At 41.5% G+C, this 19824-nt stretch overlaps 1 protein-coding gene across 6 annotated transcripts in view; it reads right to left on the bottom strand.

The window, feature by feature from the left end:
- Nucleotides 1-19061, bottom strand: part of LOC310726761 (SUN domain-containing ossification factor-like) — a 31929-nt gene extending 12868 nt beyond the window's left edge. For 2 of the 6 annotated variants that reach the window (XM_083542612.1, XM_083542614.1), the window contains exons 1-13: nt 18762-19061; nt 15187-15310; nt 13867-13977; nt 11802-11995; nt 11165-11269; nt 9525-9636; nt 8800-8917; nt 8582-8703; nt 7384-7451; nt 5182-5289; nt 3892-3997; nt 3634-3654; nt 2826-2881 (exon numbers count right to left, since the gene is read on the bottom strand). In XM_083542612.1, coding sequence (XP_083398738.1) covers nt 2826-2881; nt 3634-3654; nt 3892-3997; nt 5182-5289; nt 7384-7451; nt 8582-8703; nt 8800-8917; nt 9525-9636; nt 11165-11269; nt 11802-11995; nt 13867-13977; nt 15187-15310; nt 18762-18814 — 1298 coding nt within the window. In that variant the 5' untranslated portion in view covers nt 18815-19061. The remainder of the gene's footprint in view (nt 1-2825; nt 2882-3633; nt 3655-3891; nt 3998-5181; nt 5290-7383; nt 7452-8581; nt 8704-8799; nt 8918-9524; nt 9637-11164; nt 11270-11801; nt 11996-13866; nt 13978-15186; nt 15311-18761) is intronic. The other 4 variants (XM_083542617.1, XM_083542613.1, XM_083542615.1 and 1 more) reach the window with 4 other exon arrangements.
- Nucleotides 19062-19824: the final 763 nt, after the last annotated feature.

The raw sequence follows: 19824 nt of genomic DNA, 5'->3' as shown, positions 1-19824 counted from the left end.
GTTCTAATTTCGCGTTACCAGATTTAGCCAATTAAAATAAAGAATGCAATAATGTGTATCTTAGCCCCGCCCCTTTTTAGACGTTATAGGACACTTCAACCAACAAACATGCAGAGAAACTATGCTATGCTATATTATACTACAGTACTCACTATAAATGTGATATTTCTAGGAATTTACAAAAAATTCATCTTGCTATATTCTTGAAAATATTGTGTGTGTGTGTGTGTGTGTGTGTGTGTGTGTGTGTGTGTGTGTGTGTGTGTGTGTGTGTGTGTGTGTGTGTGTGTGTTTAGATGTGGAAGGATGATTTATAGCTTAAATTCTTCTTCTTCTTCTTCTTTCGGCTGTCGCCACAGCGGATCATCCGTCTCCATACCAAACTGTCCTCTACATCTGCCTCTTTTACACCAACTACCTGCATGTGTTCCCTCACCACATCCATGAACCTCCTCCTTGGCCTTCCTCTTTTCCTCCTTCCTGGTGGCTCCATCCTCAGCATTCTCCTACCAATATAATTCATGTCCCTCCTCTGCACATGTCCAAACCATCTCAATCTCGCCTCCCTCACCTTGTCACCAAAACATCCTACATGCGCTGTCCCTCTAATAAACTTATTTCTAATCTTATCCATCGTCGTCACTCCCAACGAAAACCTCAACATCTTCAGCTCCGCTACCTCCAGCACCACCTCCTGTCTTTTACTCAATGCCACTGTCTCTAGTCCATACAACATCGCAGGTCTCACCACAGTCCTATAAACTTTCCCTTTCATTCTTGCAGATACCCTACTATCACAAATCACTCCTGTCACTCTTCTCCACCCACTCCACCCTGCCTGCACTCTTTTCTTCACTTCTCTAACACACTCTCCATTACTTTGCACTGTTGACCCCAGGTACCTGAACTCCTCCACCTTCTCCACCTCTTCTCCCTGCAACCGCACCACTCCACTGCCCTCCCTCTCATTCACACACATGTACTCTGTCTTACTCCTACTGACTTTCATTCCCCTTCTCTCCAGCGCATATCTCCACCTCTCCAGGCTCTTCTCAACCTGCTCCCTACTCTCACAACAAATCACAATATCATCCACAAACATCATAGTCCAGGGAGACTCCTGTCTGACCTCGTCCGTCAACCTGTCCATCACCACTGCAAACAGGAAAGGGCTCAGGGCCGATCCTTGATGCAGTCCAACCTTCACCCTGAACCAGTCTGTCGTACCTACTGCACACTTCACTGCCGTCACACTGTCCTCATACATGTCCTGCACCACCCTCACATACTTCTCTGACACACCTGACTTCCTGATACAATACCACAACTCCTCCCTACGCCTTCTCTAAATCCACAAATACACAATGCAATTCCTTCTGTCCTCCTCTATACTTCTCCATCAACATTCTCAAAGCAAATAAGGCATCTGTGGTGCTCTTCCTCAGCATGAAACCATACTGTTGCTCACAGATGGTCACCTCTTCTCTCAGCCTGGCTTCCACTACTCTTTCCCATAACTTCATGGTGTGACTGATCAACTTAATTCCCCTGTAGTTACTGCAGGTCTCCTTTATGCTTAAAGATCGGTACCAGCACACTTCTCCATTCCTCAGGCATCTTCTCACCTTCCAAAATCCTCTTAAACAATCTGGTCAAAAACTCCACTGCCATCTCTCCTAAACATCTCCACGCTTCTACCGGTATGTCATCTGGTCCAACCGATTTTCCACTCTTCATCCTCTTAATCGCTGCTCTCACTTCCTCCTCACTAATCCTATCTACATCCTGCTTCACCAACTCCACATCATCCAACCTTCTCTCTCCTCCTCTTCTTTTTCGCCTCCAAAACCATCCTACAGACCACCATCCGATGCTGTCTAGCTACACTGTCCCCCGCCAACACCTTACAGTCTCCAATCTCCTTTAGGTTGCATCTCCTGCATAGCACATATTCCACCTGTGTGCACCTTCCTCCACTCTTATACGTCACCCTATGATCCTCCTTCTTCTTAAAATAAGTGTTCACCACTGCCATTTCCATCCTTTTAGCAAAATCTACCACCATCTGCCCTTCCACATTCCTCTTCTTAAAACCATACCTACCATCACCTCTTCATCACCTCTGTTCCCTTCACCTACATGCCTATTAAAGTCTGTGATTTATGGCTTAAATAAAATGTAAAAAAAAATGTTTGGGGTGGGGACCATTTATCGAGGAAATTCATTTTCATTCATTCGGTTCACGTAACTATTGCAGTAAACGGGGATAACTGCATGCTGAAATAAGTAGAGCACTTAAGTAGAAATTATCTTTAGAAAATTAATTAAATGTAACATCTGCAAAAAAAAAATACAAAAAAAATATATATATATATATATATATATATATATATATATATATATATATATATATATATATATATATATATATATATATAATTAAACTTTTCCATTTATTTAATTTGTCAATTTGATCAATTACTCAATTCAATTAATATAATAAAAAGTTTTATAGCAGTCATTTGATTTATTCTATTTTACTTTTATATATTTTATTGTTTATATTTATTTAATTATCATTATTTAACCAAACAGGCGTTTTATTTGAAATTGATTTTAAAAAGTCAAGAAAAAGTTCAGAAATGTTAACAATAATAAACTGGCGATTATATGTTTTGCATTTCTTCCTCCACCAACTGTACCGAAAGTGGACCGAATTTAACCGTCACTTAAAAACCGAGGTTCAAACCGAAGCGTGACTTTTGTGTAACATTACACCTCTAGTTTCTATGCATGTTGTACATTTACATTAAATCCAATTTTACCTGAGCAGGCTGAGAGGACAGAAGTGCTCAGAGCCAAAGTGTGACAACAGCTCCACCTGCAGTTGACATGATGTAACAACAAAAAGCAGCATTTTAGCACCATAAAGGACCAAAAATCGACTTGTTTTACGACCCCATAATATACAATATTATGTAATTAAAATAATGAAAAAAATTAATCTTCAGACACTCTGTTGACAAGATTGTTAGAATGCTGACCAATCAAACACAATCAAAAACCATACCATTTACTATTTAGTACAGAAAGTTGACCAGGTTTATATGTGAATCTCATAACACAAAGCGGGTGAGAGCAAAAGTTGCAGACAGGTTTGTTAGTTGCTGTTATTCGAAGAGAGCGCACACACTTTCACCGAGCTTTGAGCATAAAGAAAAACACCCCCCACAAATACAGGGTTTCTAATGTAGCTTTGAATCAAATTCACCAGCAGATGGCACTGTTGAGTTTGTGCATTGACAGATTGAGTTGTTTGCCAGGACAGTGGATGCTTATTGTTCCTTTATTCAAACTACAACACGAGTCTTGTTTGGATTCCTATCGCCACGAGTTGTCAACCTTCTTTTTGATTTATTGACCAGCACCAAAAAAAAAAAACGAGCTGCACAGCTTGAGGACCTCGCGTGGAAAATAAATTCTGCACACAACCCGATTCTAGAAAGTTCTGTGCGATCGGTTTGGTGCGATCGATAATCCACTGAGGTTCCACTGTGACTGATCGAGTTGTAGCAGTGGTGGTAAGTGAGCACCATTCATTCAGACACATGGGAGTAATAAAGAGGAGCTAACCTTTATGTACTTGGTGAACATCTGATGCAGGAGAGAAAACAGAATTACAGAGACAGAAACAGTTGAGAAAAACGGTTTGGTTGTAATTCATTCTGAAATTTGAACTGGTTCTTTGGAAAACAAAGAAACGTAAATAAAGACGGACAGACTGACGAGAAATAAAGTGAGAGACGAATCAGGGACATATGGGGTTAATGGGATTTGACCTGATCCCTATCTGGTTGTTTGGCATTTAGCTTGTACACCCTGCTCACATACCTTGACGTATTTGGCATATAAATGCTCATCTAGGGGAAAACTCTGGACTGTGCGCTCCTCCCGAGCATGAAAGGTCCCAAGCTTGGTCCATTTGTTAGTTGGATATCTGTGGACAAACCAGAATGTACATTTGTACCCAAGACGAAAAGGCAATTAAAGTGCAGCTGTATGCGTATAATGTTAATGTGTAATAAATGGACCGGTGTGGCTGATCAGCGAGAGCCAAAAGCACAACGCTGTGGATTAATAACAAACTGAACCATGGTGGTGATACAATTACGCATTAAAACATCTAAATGACGCACTGTATCCTGGGCAGCTGGACATTGAATTTCAATGCCTTGATATTAAGAAATCCCTGAATTGGCAGCAGCACCATTACCAGTCCAATCAGCCTCATCATCAACAGGGTGAGAGTCCAGTGGGGTTTTTTTGTTTACGTGACACAGGAAGACGTCGCATTTTCACTAGTCGTGCGAATGTCAGGAAGCTCACCTGCCTATAGGGTTTTTTTTTTAGCAATTCTACCAATTCTGAACAAAACTAATCCTCACCATTCTCTCCAATAGAATAAGATCCCACAGCAAAAACTCGAGTGGACTTCAAATCAGAAGGTTGTGAGTTCAAATCCCACCACCACTGATCTTTATGCAAGCATCTGCCGAATGGCGTAAATGTAAATGTTTACATTTCGCAAAGAAACTCCCACTAGATCAATCAACACCTTCTGACCAATCAAAATCAAATACCTAATGCATATTAATGGTGGAAATATGAAAAAATCAAATACTCTAATGAACTGAAAGACATCAATTTCAATAACTACTGCAGTAGTGTAATTTTTTCCCACTCTATCGAATGCATTTCAATTCTATTCCCAGTAGGATGATGATGATTACAAGTGACAATATAGAAAATTAATAATGACTTATGTCAGAATACGTCAAAGAACACGACATCGTACCCCAAACTGCCTTGCAGGTAAAAAAAAAACAAGACAAAACAAAGAAACACACACTCTCACACACACACTCTCACACACACACTCTCACACACACACTCTCACACACACACTCTCACACACACACTCTCACACACACACTCACACACACTCACACACACTCACACACACTCACACACACTCACACACACTCACACACACTCACACACACTCACACACACACTCACACACACACTCACACACACACTCACACACACACTCACACACACACTCACACACACACTCACACACACACTCACACACACACTCACACACTCTCATGATCTGACCTGTCACTGATTGAGACCAGAAAGTCTTTGGGGGTGGAGGAGAAGAGCTCGAAGTTGGCGATGTCCAGCTGCTTGAGCTGAATGGGTTGACACAACTCAATGACAAACCTAGAGGTGCACACACAGGAACAGAATGGGTGAACTTGAAGATAAGGTGGAGATGATTGTTGGGTGAGAAAGAGCATAATGGAGGAGAAAAAGAAAACAGGAAGAAATATCAGAATGGGGGTTACGTCAGTGCATGCTGAGTGTTTGTCTTTAAACTCTATTAGATCTGTTTTAAGGCTGCAGGAACTAATCGATGATGAAATTCGTTGTCGGCGGATGCAGTTATGGATTAATTGTAACCTGAAGTTACGGTTCAGCGTGACGGTAAGAGATACGCAGCAGCTTGTGGAAAAAATGTGTAAAAGGAGAAATCCCACATGCAGTCCTCAATAAACAGCTACTATAAGCTTTAAAATGTCTAAATTAAACTCACTATGTGGCTTTTGCAGTTTTAAAGTACACTTTTATACATAAACACCCTGAATTTTACGCTGCATCTGGAAAGTTTTCACATCGCTTCACTTTTTTCCCACATTTTGTTATGTTGCAGTTTCATTCCTAAATGAATTCAATTCATTATTTTCCATAAAATTTTACAACCAAAACCTGATAATCACCATGTGAAAGAAGTTTGTATAAAATCTTGTACATACATTTTTTTTTTTTTTTTACAGACACTCAAAATTGAGCTCAGGTGCATCCTGTTTCCACTGATCATCTCTGAGATGTTTCTACAACTGGATTGGAGTCCACCTCTGTATTTCAGCTGATTGGAGAAGATTTGGAAAGACACACATCTGTCTCTAGAAGGTCCCACAGTTACAGTGCATGTCAGAGCACAAACCAGGCCATGAAGTCCCAAGAATTGTTTGTAGACCTCAGAGACAGGATTGTATCGAGGCACAGGTCTGGGGAAGGAGAAAAACATCTGCAGCATTGAAGGTCCCAATGAGCACAGTGGCCTCAATCATCTGTAAACGGAAGAAGTTTGGAACCACCAGGACTCTTCCTAGAGCGGAGCTGCCCGGCCAAACTGAGCGATCTGGGGAGAAGAGCCTTAGTCAGGGAGATGAGTAAGAACCTGATAGTGACTCTGAAGGACCTCCAGTGTTTCTCTGTGGAGAGAGAAGAACCTTCCAGAAGAACAAATATCTCTGCAGCACTCCACCAAATCAGACCTGTATGGTAAAGTGGCCATAAGGAACCATGAGAAATGGTTATCTTTGGCCTGAATGCCAAGCGTCATGTCTGGAGGAAACCCTCATCACCTGACCAATATCATCCCTACAGTGAAGCATGGTGGTGGCATCATCATACTGTGGGGATGTTTTTCAGCAGCAGTAAATGGGAGACTGATCAGGATCGAGAGAAAGATGAATGCAGCAATGTACAGAAACATCCTTGATAAAAACCTGCTTCAGAGCGCTCTGGACCTCAGACTGGGGCGACGTTTCATCTTTCAACAGGACAACGACCCTAAACACACAGCCAAGATAACAACGGAGTGTCTACAGGACGACTCTGTGAATGTCCTCGCGTGGCCCAGCCAGAGCCCAGACTTGAGTCTGAGTAAACATCTCTGGAGAGATCTGAAAAACGGCTGTGCACTGACGCTCCTCATCCAACCTGCTGAAGCTTGAGAGGTTCTGCGTAGAAGAATGGGAGAAACTGCCCAAAAATAGGTGTGTAGAGCTTGTAGCATCAAACTCAAAAAGACTTGAGGCTGTTATTGGTGCCAAAGTGTTGAGCAAAGACTAAATATTTATGTACATGATTTTTATTTCAAACAAACTTCTTTCACATTGTCATTATGGGGTTTTGTTTGTGGAATTTTGAGGAAAATAATGAATTTAATCTATTTTGGAGTAAAGCTGTAACATAAAATGTGGAAAAAGTGAAACTCTGTGAAAACTAATAGCAAGTAAAAGTAATTAATAACAATTGTATTTTTTTATTCGTCTGATTGATGGATTATTAAAATGATGGTTAGTTGCAGCTCTAATCTGTATTATATCTAATTACATGCTCTTTAGAATAGGAAAGAGATTCCTGTAATTAAGCACGTGAAAAGGTGCTTCTGGGAGCTTCAATGATCAGAAGAATCTGGTCCTAATACTCACACTGTATATACAGTGAACATTGGGTTTGACTTACCAGATCTTATTGCTGCAAGGATTCAGCATGTAAACATCTACATTCTCCATCAGGATTGCAGAAGTGCTCTAAAAAAGAAAAAAAGACAAACATGTCATTTACACACACAGTAAACATGCTGAGAAGTTTCATCACACCAGGTAACATTTCTTTTTGACCCACGGCCCTCGATCGAGTTTGATTTCTGGCCCCTTCATAGGAAAATTATGGCCAAATCTGCAATAAATCCTTCACTTTTAGCCAATTAAATCTGCATTTATCTGATTTTATTCTTTTTAAAATACTGCACTTTTATTTTCTGACTGTTTTTTATGAAAATAGACTGAGAAATGATTATGTTGGATCATTGCTGAAACAAGAAACCTAGTAGTGTCCAAATACTTTTGCACGGTTACTGCCCCCTTTACAGAAACATGGAGTGAAGGTTATTGAAGGTTTATTATTATAATTTTTTACATTTTATACCACATTGCTGCTAAATACTTAATTATGATTGATACGAAATTCAATTTCTAGAACCGCACCAGCAGGACATGAGTTCCAGCTCAAAGCAAACCACTGGTTTATACTGATAGACAGAAAGAGTTCTTTTGTATTAAAAAAAAAAAAATAAAATAAAATAAAATAATTAAAAGGATTTAAATGTACAAATGCATGAATCACTTCTTGGCAGCTGCTGATAGAATTTTGTTCTGAGAATCTCGTTTATTATTTCAATAATAATAATAATAATCATCATCATCATCATCATCTTCATAATTAATCCGCCTCCATCTATTAGTCGATTCCTATAACAGCATGCGGTTTCTCTAGTAATGTTCTGACATTCGTTAAAACTGTAGTATTGAACCATTTAAACTGAATTAAACTGAACCGAACTAAAAGTATTTGGAGAACCGGGTTTCAACATTCGGCGCATGCACTGGGAAAGTGCTCGCTCAGCGTTTACGGCTCTGAATTACTGTTCGAAAGGTCGAGAGTTCGAGCCCCAGCACCATCAAGCTGCTAATATTGGGCCCTTGAGTAAGGCCCTCAACCCTCTGTGCTCCAGTGGTGATGCATCATAGCTGACCCTGTGCTCATCCCCCAATCATGTACATGTGACAAATAAATATGTATCATAATAACCTTCGAATCGTAGACATTCAGAAGAATGTCTAAACATAAAAAAAAAATAAAAAAAATCAGGTTCAAGTACCTTTGCTTCGGGATTAGAAGCCAGGATCTTGGCGCCGCATTCCACAGAGGCGTAGTTTGTGGTTTTCTGCACCTTCTTAACCCCACCCGAGCCCCCGTTGTAGGACGTGTGTGTGGTTTGACCTGGTGGGAGTCGGGGAGGAAAACAGGATCATGTAAAAGGGGGACAGGATCATGTGATCGGCGATGCTCAATGCTGAGCAAAATGCGGAGTCTTACTTTTTTCATTCTCCTCCTCCATCATGCTCTTTGTCCATTCGTCAAAAGTAAGGATGTCTTCTGGGTCAGGAGGAGGAGGAGGAGGAGCCGGGTCTCTTCCCGGGGTGACGGGAACGATCTGTTCCACATGGCAATAGACACGATGGAGAAAATCACAGGACCAACATGAGAAGCTACTGCTTTGTTTCTTTATCAGTTACAACCGAATCCAATCAAAATAAATCAACCTCTGAGATCAAATCTTTACAGATCAAATAAACAGAATCACACAAAAAGCACACTGAGATGATCTTATAGTATATTGGGACACTTCACTTTTCCACCTATAAATTGTTTCCACAAACGTTTGTAATGGACGTCTTTATATGCAGTAGAAGCGAATTTGCTCTTCACTTGAACTAGGAGACCTAAACCTGTTCCATGACAAAGCTATGAAGATCTGCTCTCCATGGGTTGGAAGGTGTGGAAGATTTAGTGCTATAAAGCTCCAACCCTGTTGGGGTGAATGTGAACACACCCCCAGGTCTCCTCAGCTCACCTACTGTACATCAGTACTTGGCTGTACTACCACCCTTATTTCTGGAGGAACCCAAATCTCCACCAAATCTAGTGGAACATTTTCTCCAAAGAGTGGCTCTGATTAGAACAGAGAAATGAGGAGTAAATGTGGAATGGGATTTTCAAATAGAGCCCCAAACCGACTTCTGGTTCTCTGTAACACGTACCTTTTCTTTCAGGATGCTGGAGGCGTTGGTTCCCTGATTCGTCCGACCTAAACTCGGCTTAGTGCTCTTTCCAGTTCCAGCAGTGCTGCCGTTCTCCAAAACCATGGGAAGACTGTAATAACACATGGGGTGAGAAATTAGAACACGGAAATCATTATAATGTACCAATAAAAAAAAAAATTATATTAAAAATCTAATACAATTTATAAACCTCTCACAAGAGGCTTTAGTTTGTGTGGTTGCCATGAAATGCAAATCAAAACAATTCAAGCTGCTTTTTTACAGCACAGTGATCTTCTTTTATCGCATATCCCAGTAATGTTAGGAAGCTGGGGTCAGAGCGCAGAGGCAACCATGATACAGAACCCCCTGGAGCACAAAGGCTTAAGGGCCTCGCTCAAGGGCCCCAACACTAGCATGCTGGTGATACTGGGAATTGAACCCCCAACCTGTGAATGCGCGCACACACACACTTCAAATGACACTTGACAGTCTCGTAAAACGGATTGTTTAGTGTTTGCTTTAAGAATTTCTCTTCAAAAGGAGAAAATCCGAACAATTCCGCATATCGAGGGAGAGACTAAATAAAGGATGGCGGGGATGAAGACATTTGTTAAAGGTGTACCGTTACACACCGTATATATATTTTAGATAGATAGCATATTTCATTTCTATTTTTATTATTTTATTGTTATAAACATTCTACTATTACTTTTAATTTTACTCATTTCTATTCAATTGTACTGCAATATAAATTCTACACATTTTTATTTCCAAAACGGAGTTGTCGTAAACGAATCTCACTTCATTTCACCAGTAGGAGGTGGAAGGTGGTTAAGGCATTGACAAATCCCAGCATGAGAAAGCTACCACTACTGGGCCCCTGAGTAGGGCCCTTAACCGTTCGGTTGTACAGGGTTTCTGCAGGACAAATTCAAAGCTTTTTAAGACCATCAAGAATGAAATTTAAGAACTATTTCACAACATCAAAAACACACGCAAATATGTTGGTAGCAAACTCGCTTTAAGCGAGTCCTAAATTCTTTTTGTTTTAAGCCGAGTATCGCTAAACCTCCGCTTCCCACAGCTGAGAAAACAAATCCGTTTTACGTCTGTGGTACAATCCGAGAGATTCACCCCAATAACTGAAAGCTGATTAGCTGTTGCATGGTGGTCTCATTTGTAGTTGTAATACAGTGAATTATATTTGGACCAGCGAAAGAAGAAAACTACAACCACCAATAAAACAAATATAAAAAACCATTCTATACTGCTGCAGAAGCATTTCAGTGCACGTTAGAGGCAGCGTGACATTGAGATTGGAAAATGAAGAACTAAATTGTAGACTTTAAGACCCTGGGGAGACCCTGGTTGTTAGTCGCTCTGGGTAGGGGCGTCTACCAAATGAATTGATTTACAACACCCAGTGTGAGGATTAAACACTGAGGATATATTGTGTAATACAATAAGAAGCCCACTTGTCATGACTGCTCAACCAATCACAGACGATCTGTGCGGTTCGGTGCGTTTTCACGAGACCTGAATAAGCCTAAACCTGCAAACCCCACGGTGCTGCTGCCAAGTCAATTCTGGAGTTTTCCTGCTGCGATTCAGATCAGGGAGAACGTTATCTTACTTACCTACCGATGTCTGAAAGGTATGTAGGGTTTTCCTCTGCCTCACAGGCAGCGGTGGGGGAGACGGGACTGACGGGACTGAGAGGAGAGGAAGAGCCGGAGTCATCACTGCAAAAGAAAGAAGCACCACTGAACATGAAGGAACACTGAATCAGGTCACAGAGCTATTTAAGAAGTCTGATGCACGATTTGCTGTTTTCTGTGTAAATATGCGTAAAGGATCCCAGACTAAACTAAGTAAACAACTGAGTAGGACTGTTTTTTTTTATTGTTTTTTTTTTTGCATCTGAAACAATGGTCTGGATTTAAATTCTAAACAAATACGCCCAACCCGAGGACACGCCCTCAAAACAAATGCGTATGGTGCTTAGGCAAAAACACCCAAGAGCTGATACGAGCTGCACGAGCTGACCATAGGCTGCACCTTCCCTCAGAACCCAAAGCACCAGAGAAACCAGGGTTTCTCATCTCAGCATGCCATCATTACTGCTATTTCAGCTCCTGTGCTGTGTGTGAAGGTGTGTGTAGTCACACAGGGTTTACTGGATAACTACGGATGCTACGGTACTGATTGTAATTAAAAGAATCGGATTCTTGAACTCCGTGATCAAGTTAAACCCGGTGGTTTGGAGCCTCTGACCTGTGTGCGCTTGGTCCAGGTGAGACGGTAGCAGTGGAGGACAGGACCTCAGAGATGTAAACAGCATCGCTTTCAGTGACGGGAGGAGAAGGAAGAGAGGAGAGGTCTGGTTTCTGAGAGCCAGCGTCATCCTCGGGGGGGACGGAAGTCTCGAGTGTCACCGGGTCTGCCGCGGCTTCGTCCGTCTGAGATTCCTGAAATTATGTATTAACGCAATGCAGGATGAACAGTCAGTCAGTCTGATTGCAAGTTTCAAGTTTTATTTGTCAGATGTATCAGATGTCAGTGACGGTTTGTACACTTATAAGTGAGGCTCCAGGCGAACTACAGCACATTAAATATTAAACAAACACAAAGAAGAAAAAGGAGAGAAAATCAGTAATCAGCCATAAGTATGTTATAATTATACACAGACATTCTGCACCCACATGTAAATATATATCATTTTTTTATTATTTATATAAGAACTTACACACGACGTATTAGCATGAGGTATTTTTTATAAAAAAAAAAAATGGAAGACGGAGGATAAAAGATACGCAGTGGAAGAGCAGCCAATAAATGATAGAAATAGATGCAGAAAAGCTGCAGGAGAAAATGGTCCCTGCTGCTGTTCTCCAGCAATCTGGTGCTACACTCATGCCAACTCAAGCTCAAACTGCGACTTCCTCCATCAGAACCCTCACACAGTACACTGCCATACAAACCTCCTCATACAGAACCCTCATGCTAAGCTCTTATACAGTACTTAAAGGAACCTACCAAAAAACACTGCTATAGAATCCTTTATATAAATCCCTCTTCCAACACACATAGAACCCTGTTACAGAACACACTAGCCTGTCATAGATCCCTCATGCCAAACCCTTAAATAAATCCCTCTCACAGAACCCATAGAACCCTGCCATAGATCCATCATACAGAACCTATAGAACCCTGCCATAGATCCATTATACAGAACCCATAGAACCCTGCCATAGATCCTTCATGCAGAACCCATAGAACCTTTGCCATAGAGCCCTCATACAGAAGCCACAGAAACCTGCCATAAAGCCCCTTATACAGAACCCATAGAACCCTGCCATAGAGCCTCATACAGAAGCCACAGACACCTGCCATAGAGCCCTCATACAGAAGCCACAGAAACCTGCCATAAAGCCCTCATACAGAACCCAGCCTTAGATCCATCATACAGAACTCAAAGAACCCTTCCATAGATCCATCATACAGAACCTGAAGAACCCTGCCATAGATCCCTCATACAGAACCCATAGAACCCTGCCATAGAGCCCTCATACAGAAGCCACAGAACCCTGCCATAAAGCCCTCATACAGAACCCAGCCTTAGATACATCATACAAAACTCAAAGAACCCTTCCATAGATCCATCATACAGAACCCAAAGAACCCTGCAATAGATCCCTCATACAGACCCCATAGAACCCTGCCATAGATCCCTCATACAGACCCCATAGAACCCTGCCATAGATCCCTCATACAGACCCCATAGAACCCTGCCATAGATCCCTCATACAGACCCCATAGAAACCTGCCATAGATCCCTCATACAGACACCATAGAACCCTGCCATAGATCCCTCATACAGACCTCATAGAACCCTGCCATAGATCCCTCATACAGAAGCCATAAAACCCTGCCATAGATCCCTCATACAGACCCCATAGAAACCTGCCATAGATCCCTCATACAGACCCCATAGAACCCTGCAATAGATCCCTCATACAGACCTCATAGAACCCTGCTATAGATCCATCATACAGAAGCCATAGCACCCTGCCATAGATCCATCATACAGACCCCATAGAACCCTGCCATAGATCCATCATACAGACCCCATAGAACCCTGCCATAGATCCCTCATACAGAACCTATAGAAACCTGCTATCGAACCCTAATACACAACCCAAAGATAATCTCACCCAGAACCCAAAGAACCACTACCACACCACCCTACCATAGAACCCAGTATGACCATATGCACCGCAGGCTTTTCTGAACAGAAATTCTAAAGAGGCTGTAAAGATGAAACTGGGCACTGAAGTACCTTAACAACATCGTCTGGCTGTGTGGTTTCCTGAGTCTGTAGTGCATCTGTCGCGTCGATCCGCGTTTCCTGTTCTACGCCGGCAACGTCAGGACGATCCTGAAGCAGATCCTGTTCAAGACACAATCGCACAATGATCCTACAACTTACACGGACGTTGTATATGTAGTATAGAGGCTCTGTCGCGAATCTATTTGTTAGTGTGAAGTGGGATGTCTCCAGTGTCACCTGGAGATCAGGGAACTCAGGAACTCCATGTATCATAAGGGTATACTGTATATAATATCAAGACATGCAAAAGACATTTCCATTGTCCATTTGCAAAAATACTTTTCACTGTTTTACACATCACACCACATGTGCATACACAGGTTCTACTTGTATCTCATCACCACACAGAGCTGTGCTACATCATTACAAACCACCTCTCGTAGCTCGTAGCTCGTTATTGTTAGGAGATTATTTACAGCCTTCACAAATGAGTCGTGCGGCATGCAGTGCTAGACACAGATGACAAGAACTCTGTGGAAGTCTCTCGGGAATGAGCTCGTTTACCCGCCACACCTGCTGCTCCACCTGGGTGACGTTACCTGAGTCCCTGTTATTGAACGAAGGACAAAAAGACAATGTGCAATGCCTTTAAGGCGTAACAATGAAAGGGCCTGTGACACAAAGCTCAGATCTCTACCGGCTTCAATAGCCATACATATACACATTTCACAAGATTATGACAAGTGTTGAGCACCGTGAGCCTCCAGTACCAACATATACAACCAGAATAAGCCTAGTATACAGATACAGATACTAGAGGGAGTCCGATAGTGGATTTTGCAGATAACTGATTGATCAGTTTTATTTCAAATGGACACTGGACTAAACAAAATCCATGTAGAATAGTACTTTTTAATAAAAAATAAAAAATAGTACTAAATCATAAAAATGTGTTTAATGAAATATGAATATATTAATTATATAAATAAATATTGAGGGAAAACAAAAAGACATGGATTTAAACTGAAACAAAAAGTAACACTGTAAATAAAAAAAAAACATATGCCTCCAAAAAAGAAAAGAGAAAAAAAAAGAGAAAAAAAAGAAAGACAAAAGGAGGCCACGCTCGTATTATATAACGCAACCCGGAAAAACTATCGGTATGGATCGTTTACTATCGGAACAATGTGTATATTTCATTGTAATTATCTTTGTATATACTGATTTTTTTTATTGCTGCTGGTCTCTGAGAGCTTCCAAACTAATTTTGTTGTATCACTACAATGACAAATTCTCTAAAGTCTAACTATCGTTTATGGGGGGTGTTACCTTGTCACTTCCTCCGTTCTCCTCGGACTTGTCCTGCTGATTCGAGACCTCCGATGAGGTCTGCGGCTGATTCTGCAGGTCGAGATGTTTCTGCTCTGAGCAGTGGCCATGATAAACAGGATCCCTGTAAACGGATCATAACGTCTATAAAACTCTCATTACTCGGACACACTCATTTAAAAGCTCAACTCAGCGTTCAGCACGTGATGCATTTGTCCAATCACCAATCGTTTATCTGTAATTAACGAATTAAACGCAAACTTAGAATCGAGAACGCTGACGTGAATAAATGAATGAGAACCAATAACACTCAACATCTAATTTCCTATCTTTCGAAGGTGATGTGTTGGGAACAGGAAAATGGGAAAGGGGTAAAACCGTGGTGTCTAGACGTCTGGGTCAGAGTGAAGTCTAGCCTGTCTGGTCCGAGGCACATAAGGAGTCGGAACACATGGTGCATTGGAGTGCCAATGTTGACCCGCGTACACCACCCGAAGCTAGAATGGGCATCAAACCCGGACCATAGAGCATTGGAAGGTGGAAAACGGGCAAACTGGCGGTATGATGCTCTGGTGGTGTTCTGCTGGAAAACCTTGGAGATCATTTTGTCCCGTACCACCACCAAAATAGTTTTAGACCAGCTAACCCTCATGTCAATAATCCTCCATAACACAGAAGGATCCTCCCTGCACAAGTGTTGATTGGGTTCCTCTAAGTTCCAAAGATCTCAAGCTAAACACATTCCCTCCTCATGCAGAACACAAGAAAAGACTCTCCTTCTCACACAAACACACACAAGGCTAAATCCCTAACAGAAACATTATCTACATTCCACCAGTCCTGCTTTTCCACAACCGGGCCGTTGCGCAAGACGGGCGTGAAGTCCATGCCGCCCGAACACGTGTCTGCTAATGACTGACCCTCGTCATGTTCTCCTTAGCCATAAACCTCCCTCGATCAGCCTTTCATTAACATGTAATCTCGGTAATATAAAACTGAATCAGTGATGTGAAATGGAAATATCCAGGAGCAACAAATGAGCGATAGAAATGGACAGTAATGGACTGAGACACGGGGCACGGTAGGATGTGGGAAATCAGCACAGGGGAAAAGGTGTATGAAAATACACAACATGACCTTCTGACTAGTCATAAATGAAAAACCGAGGAGAAGATAAATGGTTTGCTTTCGGGGACATGGTTACGTGCCGTGAGCTTTAGATCTCGTTTATTTAACCAGCGCTGACTTCTTATTCATGTTTTCAGTCTCGCTATTGAGCCAGGTTTCTTTCTGTTGTATATTTCCGCCTGTGGTGAAGTGAGGGTCCAGCTCACAGACCAGACAGATCCGCAGAAGATCAGCACTCTCCCTCACACACCCAGAAAACAAGGACAGCTACGTTCACATGCTGTTTATCGCTAAAAACGCAAAAGAAAGCTGTTTCAATGCCATTCCACAACACGTGAAGTAAAATGGATAAACTCATGTTATCATTGTAAATTGGTACAAATCGTAATCGCTGACTGATTATTGTGGCACAAATGTGATAAAACACTTCAGGAGCTGTTGATCAAAGGAAATGTAAATATATATATACATATAACCTTAACAATGTGATGCAACAATTTTTAAAAGCGTGCATCGGATAGTTGAAGCATTTATATCACACTTCATCGCTTTTAACGTATTTCACCCACTTATTTCTTTATTATTATTAGATATGCAAGACTTTTATTATTTAAAAGGCGATCAATAATTTGGGACCGATATTTGATATGTAGATCGATTTCTATCTATCCATCCATCTATCCATCTATCCATCCGTTAGACAGACAGTCTGTCTGTCAGTCTATCTATCATCTAGTCAGACAGACAGTCTGTCTGTGTCTATCTCTGTTAGTCAGACATTCTGTCTATCTTTCTCTTTATCTATCTCAGTCAGACAATATCTATCTATCTATCTATCTATCTATCTATCTATCTATCTATCTATCTATCTATCAGTCAGACAGTCTGTCTGTCTGTCTGTCTGTCTGTCTGTCTGTCTATCCATCCATCCATCTGTTGGTCAGACAGTCTATCTATCTATCTATCTATCTATCTATCTATCTATCTATCTATCTATCTATCTATCCATCTATCCATCAGTCAGACAGTCTATCTATCTATCTATCTATCTATCTATCTATCTATCTATCTATCTATCTTTTTACTTACAATTATCTCATTAATAAGAAAACGACTCCAGACAGTTAGGGGTCTTGTTCAAGTCCCCACTCTATTTGAGCTCGTATTGAACTCGACCTTCTGATCTACCACCTACATACACACCATAAACATCTCATCATAAACTTCACCAGAACAGACTCGAGATCGTCTTAGTGTCTCATATTGTACATTTCCCATTGAGAATAATAAAATATCTATCCATCCATCCATCCATCTATCTGATCTCACCTGCTGCTGTGATTATAAACACAGTCGTGTCTCTCATCTCAGGACCCTTATTCAGATCCCGCGAACACACTCGGTATCGTTTGTCTATAATCTTCTACAGCTACAGTATACATCGTATTGACGCACCACCAAACAACCCAAACACTAAAACCACTAACAGGTGGAAGGAACAGCAAATATTATCTCATTACCATGGCAACCGTGAGAGAGAGAAAGGGTGGGGGGGATTCTTGAGAAACTGCACTCGGTTCTCAAACCTGACATGATGAAAGCAGGAAAAATAGGAAAGCAAAAGACTTCGATACTGGTCATATCGTAACAGCCGGACCACCGGGTCAGTGCATCTCGGAGATTCACCAGGTCCTGTGAGGTGGTTTGTATCTTCCATAAGTGGTCCAAGGAAGGAGAAACCATGACCCGGCGACAGAATCGTGTTTACCCGTGTCCTGATAGATACACGCGTACCAGACACTGCTAAAGTCCACGTTCCACACACACTTCATGATATTCCCTTAATGCCGACTGGGGCTGCAAAACTCCAGGAATTTTCTAAACTGTAAACTTTTTATGGGAATTAATGGAAATATACAGGAATTCATGAGAATTTACACATTTGAGGAACTAAATGTAGTAAAAAAATAACTCACAGGATCATTTTGGGTAAAACAACCAGACACACAGCACACACTTACAGCAGGGGGATACTGAGGTCATACCCCATAGATGCACAACACAACACAACACACACACTACATTCTGACAGTGACTTGTGATCTACTGGATCATCTGAGCAGAGAATCAGAAGATCAGTTCTGCTCTCCAAACCCAGTGTTGGACTGCAATCACTATAAAGCACAAGCAGGGGAAAGTATTCAAGCTTCCACTGGAAACTACTGAGACCCTGAATATCCTGAATAATATAAAGTGATCTAATCTACTGGTGTGGATCCACAGCTCCAGAGTCTCCAGTCACACCATTAGATCACATGCTACTACCAATAGCAGTGTTAGCAGGTGGCACAGAGGGAAGTGGTTTCTCAGTTCAGACTGTAAACTCCATTCTATTTCCATGATGTGAAAGAATGAAATAAACGAGAGGGATGTTGAATTGTTCTCACCACAACAGGAGCAGGACGCTGATCCACCACAGTGCCGCCTTCAGCCTCTTCATCCTCGGCCAAAAGCGCACAGCAACATTGTTACGCGTCTCCGGAAGTGACGAGTTACAAAAGTTAGCGGCTCTGAAAGAAGGAGGAAAAGATACCGGAATAAATACCGCGGGTCTTGAATATATATATATTTTTCTTTCTGCTGGCAGACTGTAAATGTTCGTGGCGGGAGCAGTCAGAATGAGCACCGAGGAGCTGTAGATATGTGACGGTGTGTTTACGTGGACCAGAGGAGAAAAGAGAACTGTCCGTCTACGGGCTCTCAGCCAATCAGGAGAGATCAGAGGCGGGGCTTAAGCGTTTCTAAACGCACCTGCCTGCTTAACCCCTTCTCTTCTTTCTTTCTTTCTTTCTTTCTTTCTTTCTTTCTTTCTTTCTTTCTTTCTTTCTTTCTTTCTTTCTGGCAATCTATCTATCCATTTATCCGGCTTCCTGTCTGTCTGTCTGTCTGTCTGTCTGTCTGTCTGTCTATCTATCTATCTATCTATCTATCTATCTATCTATCTATCTATCTATCTATCTATCTATCTATCTGTCTATCTGTCTGTCTGTCTGTTTTCTGTCTGTCTTTTGGTCTGTTTGTCTATCTATCTATCTATCTATCTATCTATCTATCTATCTATCTATCTATCTGTCTATCTATCTATCTGTCTATCTGTCTGTCTGTCTGTCTGTCTGTCTGTCTGTCTGTCTGTCTTTTGGTCTGTCTATTCACCTGTCTGTCGGTCTGTCTGTCTGTCTGTCTATTTATCTGTCTGTCTGTCTGTCTGTCTGTCTTTTGGTCTGTCTGTCTGTCTGTCTATCTATCTATCTATCTATCTATCTATCTATCTATCTATCTATCTATCTGTCTGTCTGTCTGTCTGTCTGTCTGTCTGTCTGTCTGTCTGTCTGTCTGTCTGTCTGTCTATTTATCTGTCTGTCTGTCTGTCTTTTGGTCTGTCTATTCACCTGTCTGTCTGTCTGTCTGTCTGTCTGTCTGTCTGTCTGTCTGTCTGTATTTCAGTATATC

This window comes from Silurus aristotelis, assembly GCF_946808225.1.
Source record: "Silurus aristotelis genome assembly, chromosome: 5".
In the NCBI taxonomy this organism is placed as follows: domain Eukaryota; kingdom Metazoa; phylum Chordata; class Actinopteri; order Siluriformes; family Siluridae; genus Silurus; species Silurus aristotelis.
This window is presented reverse-complemented; position numbering and strand designations above follow the sequence as displayed.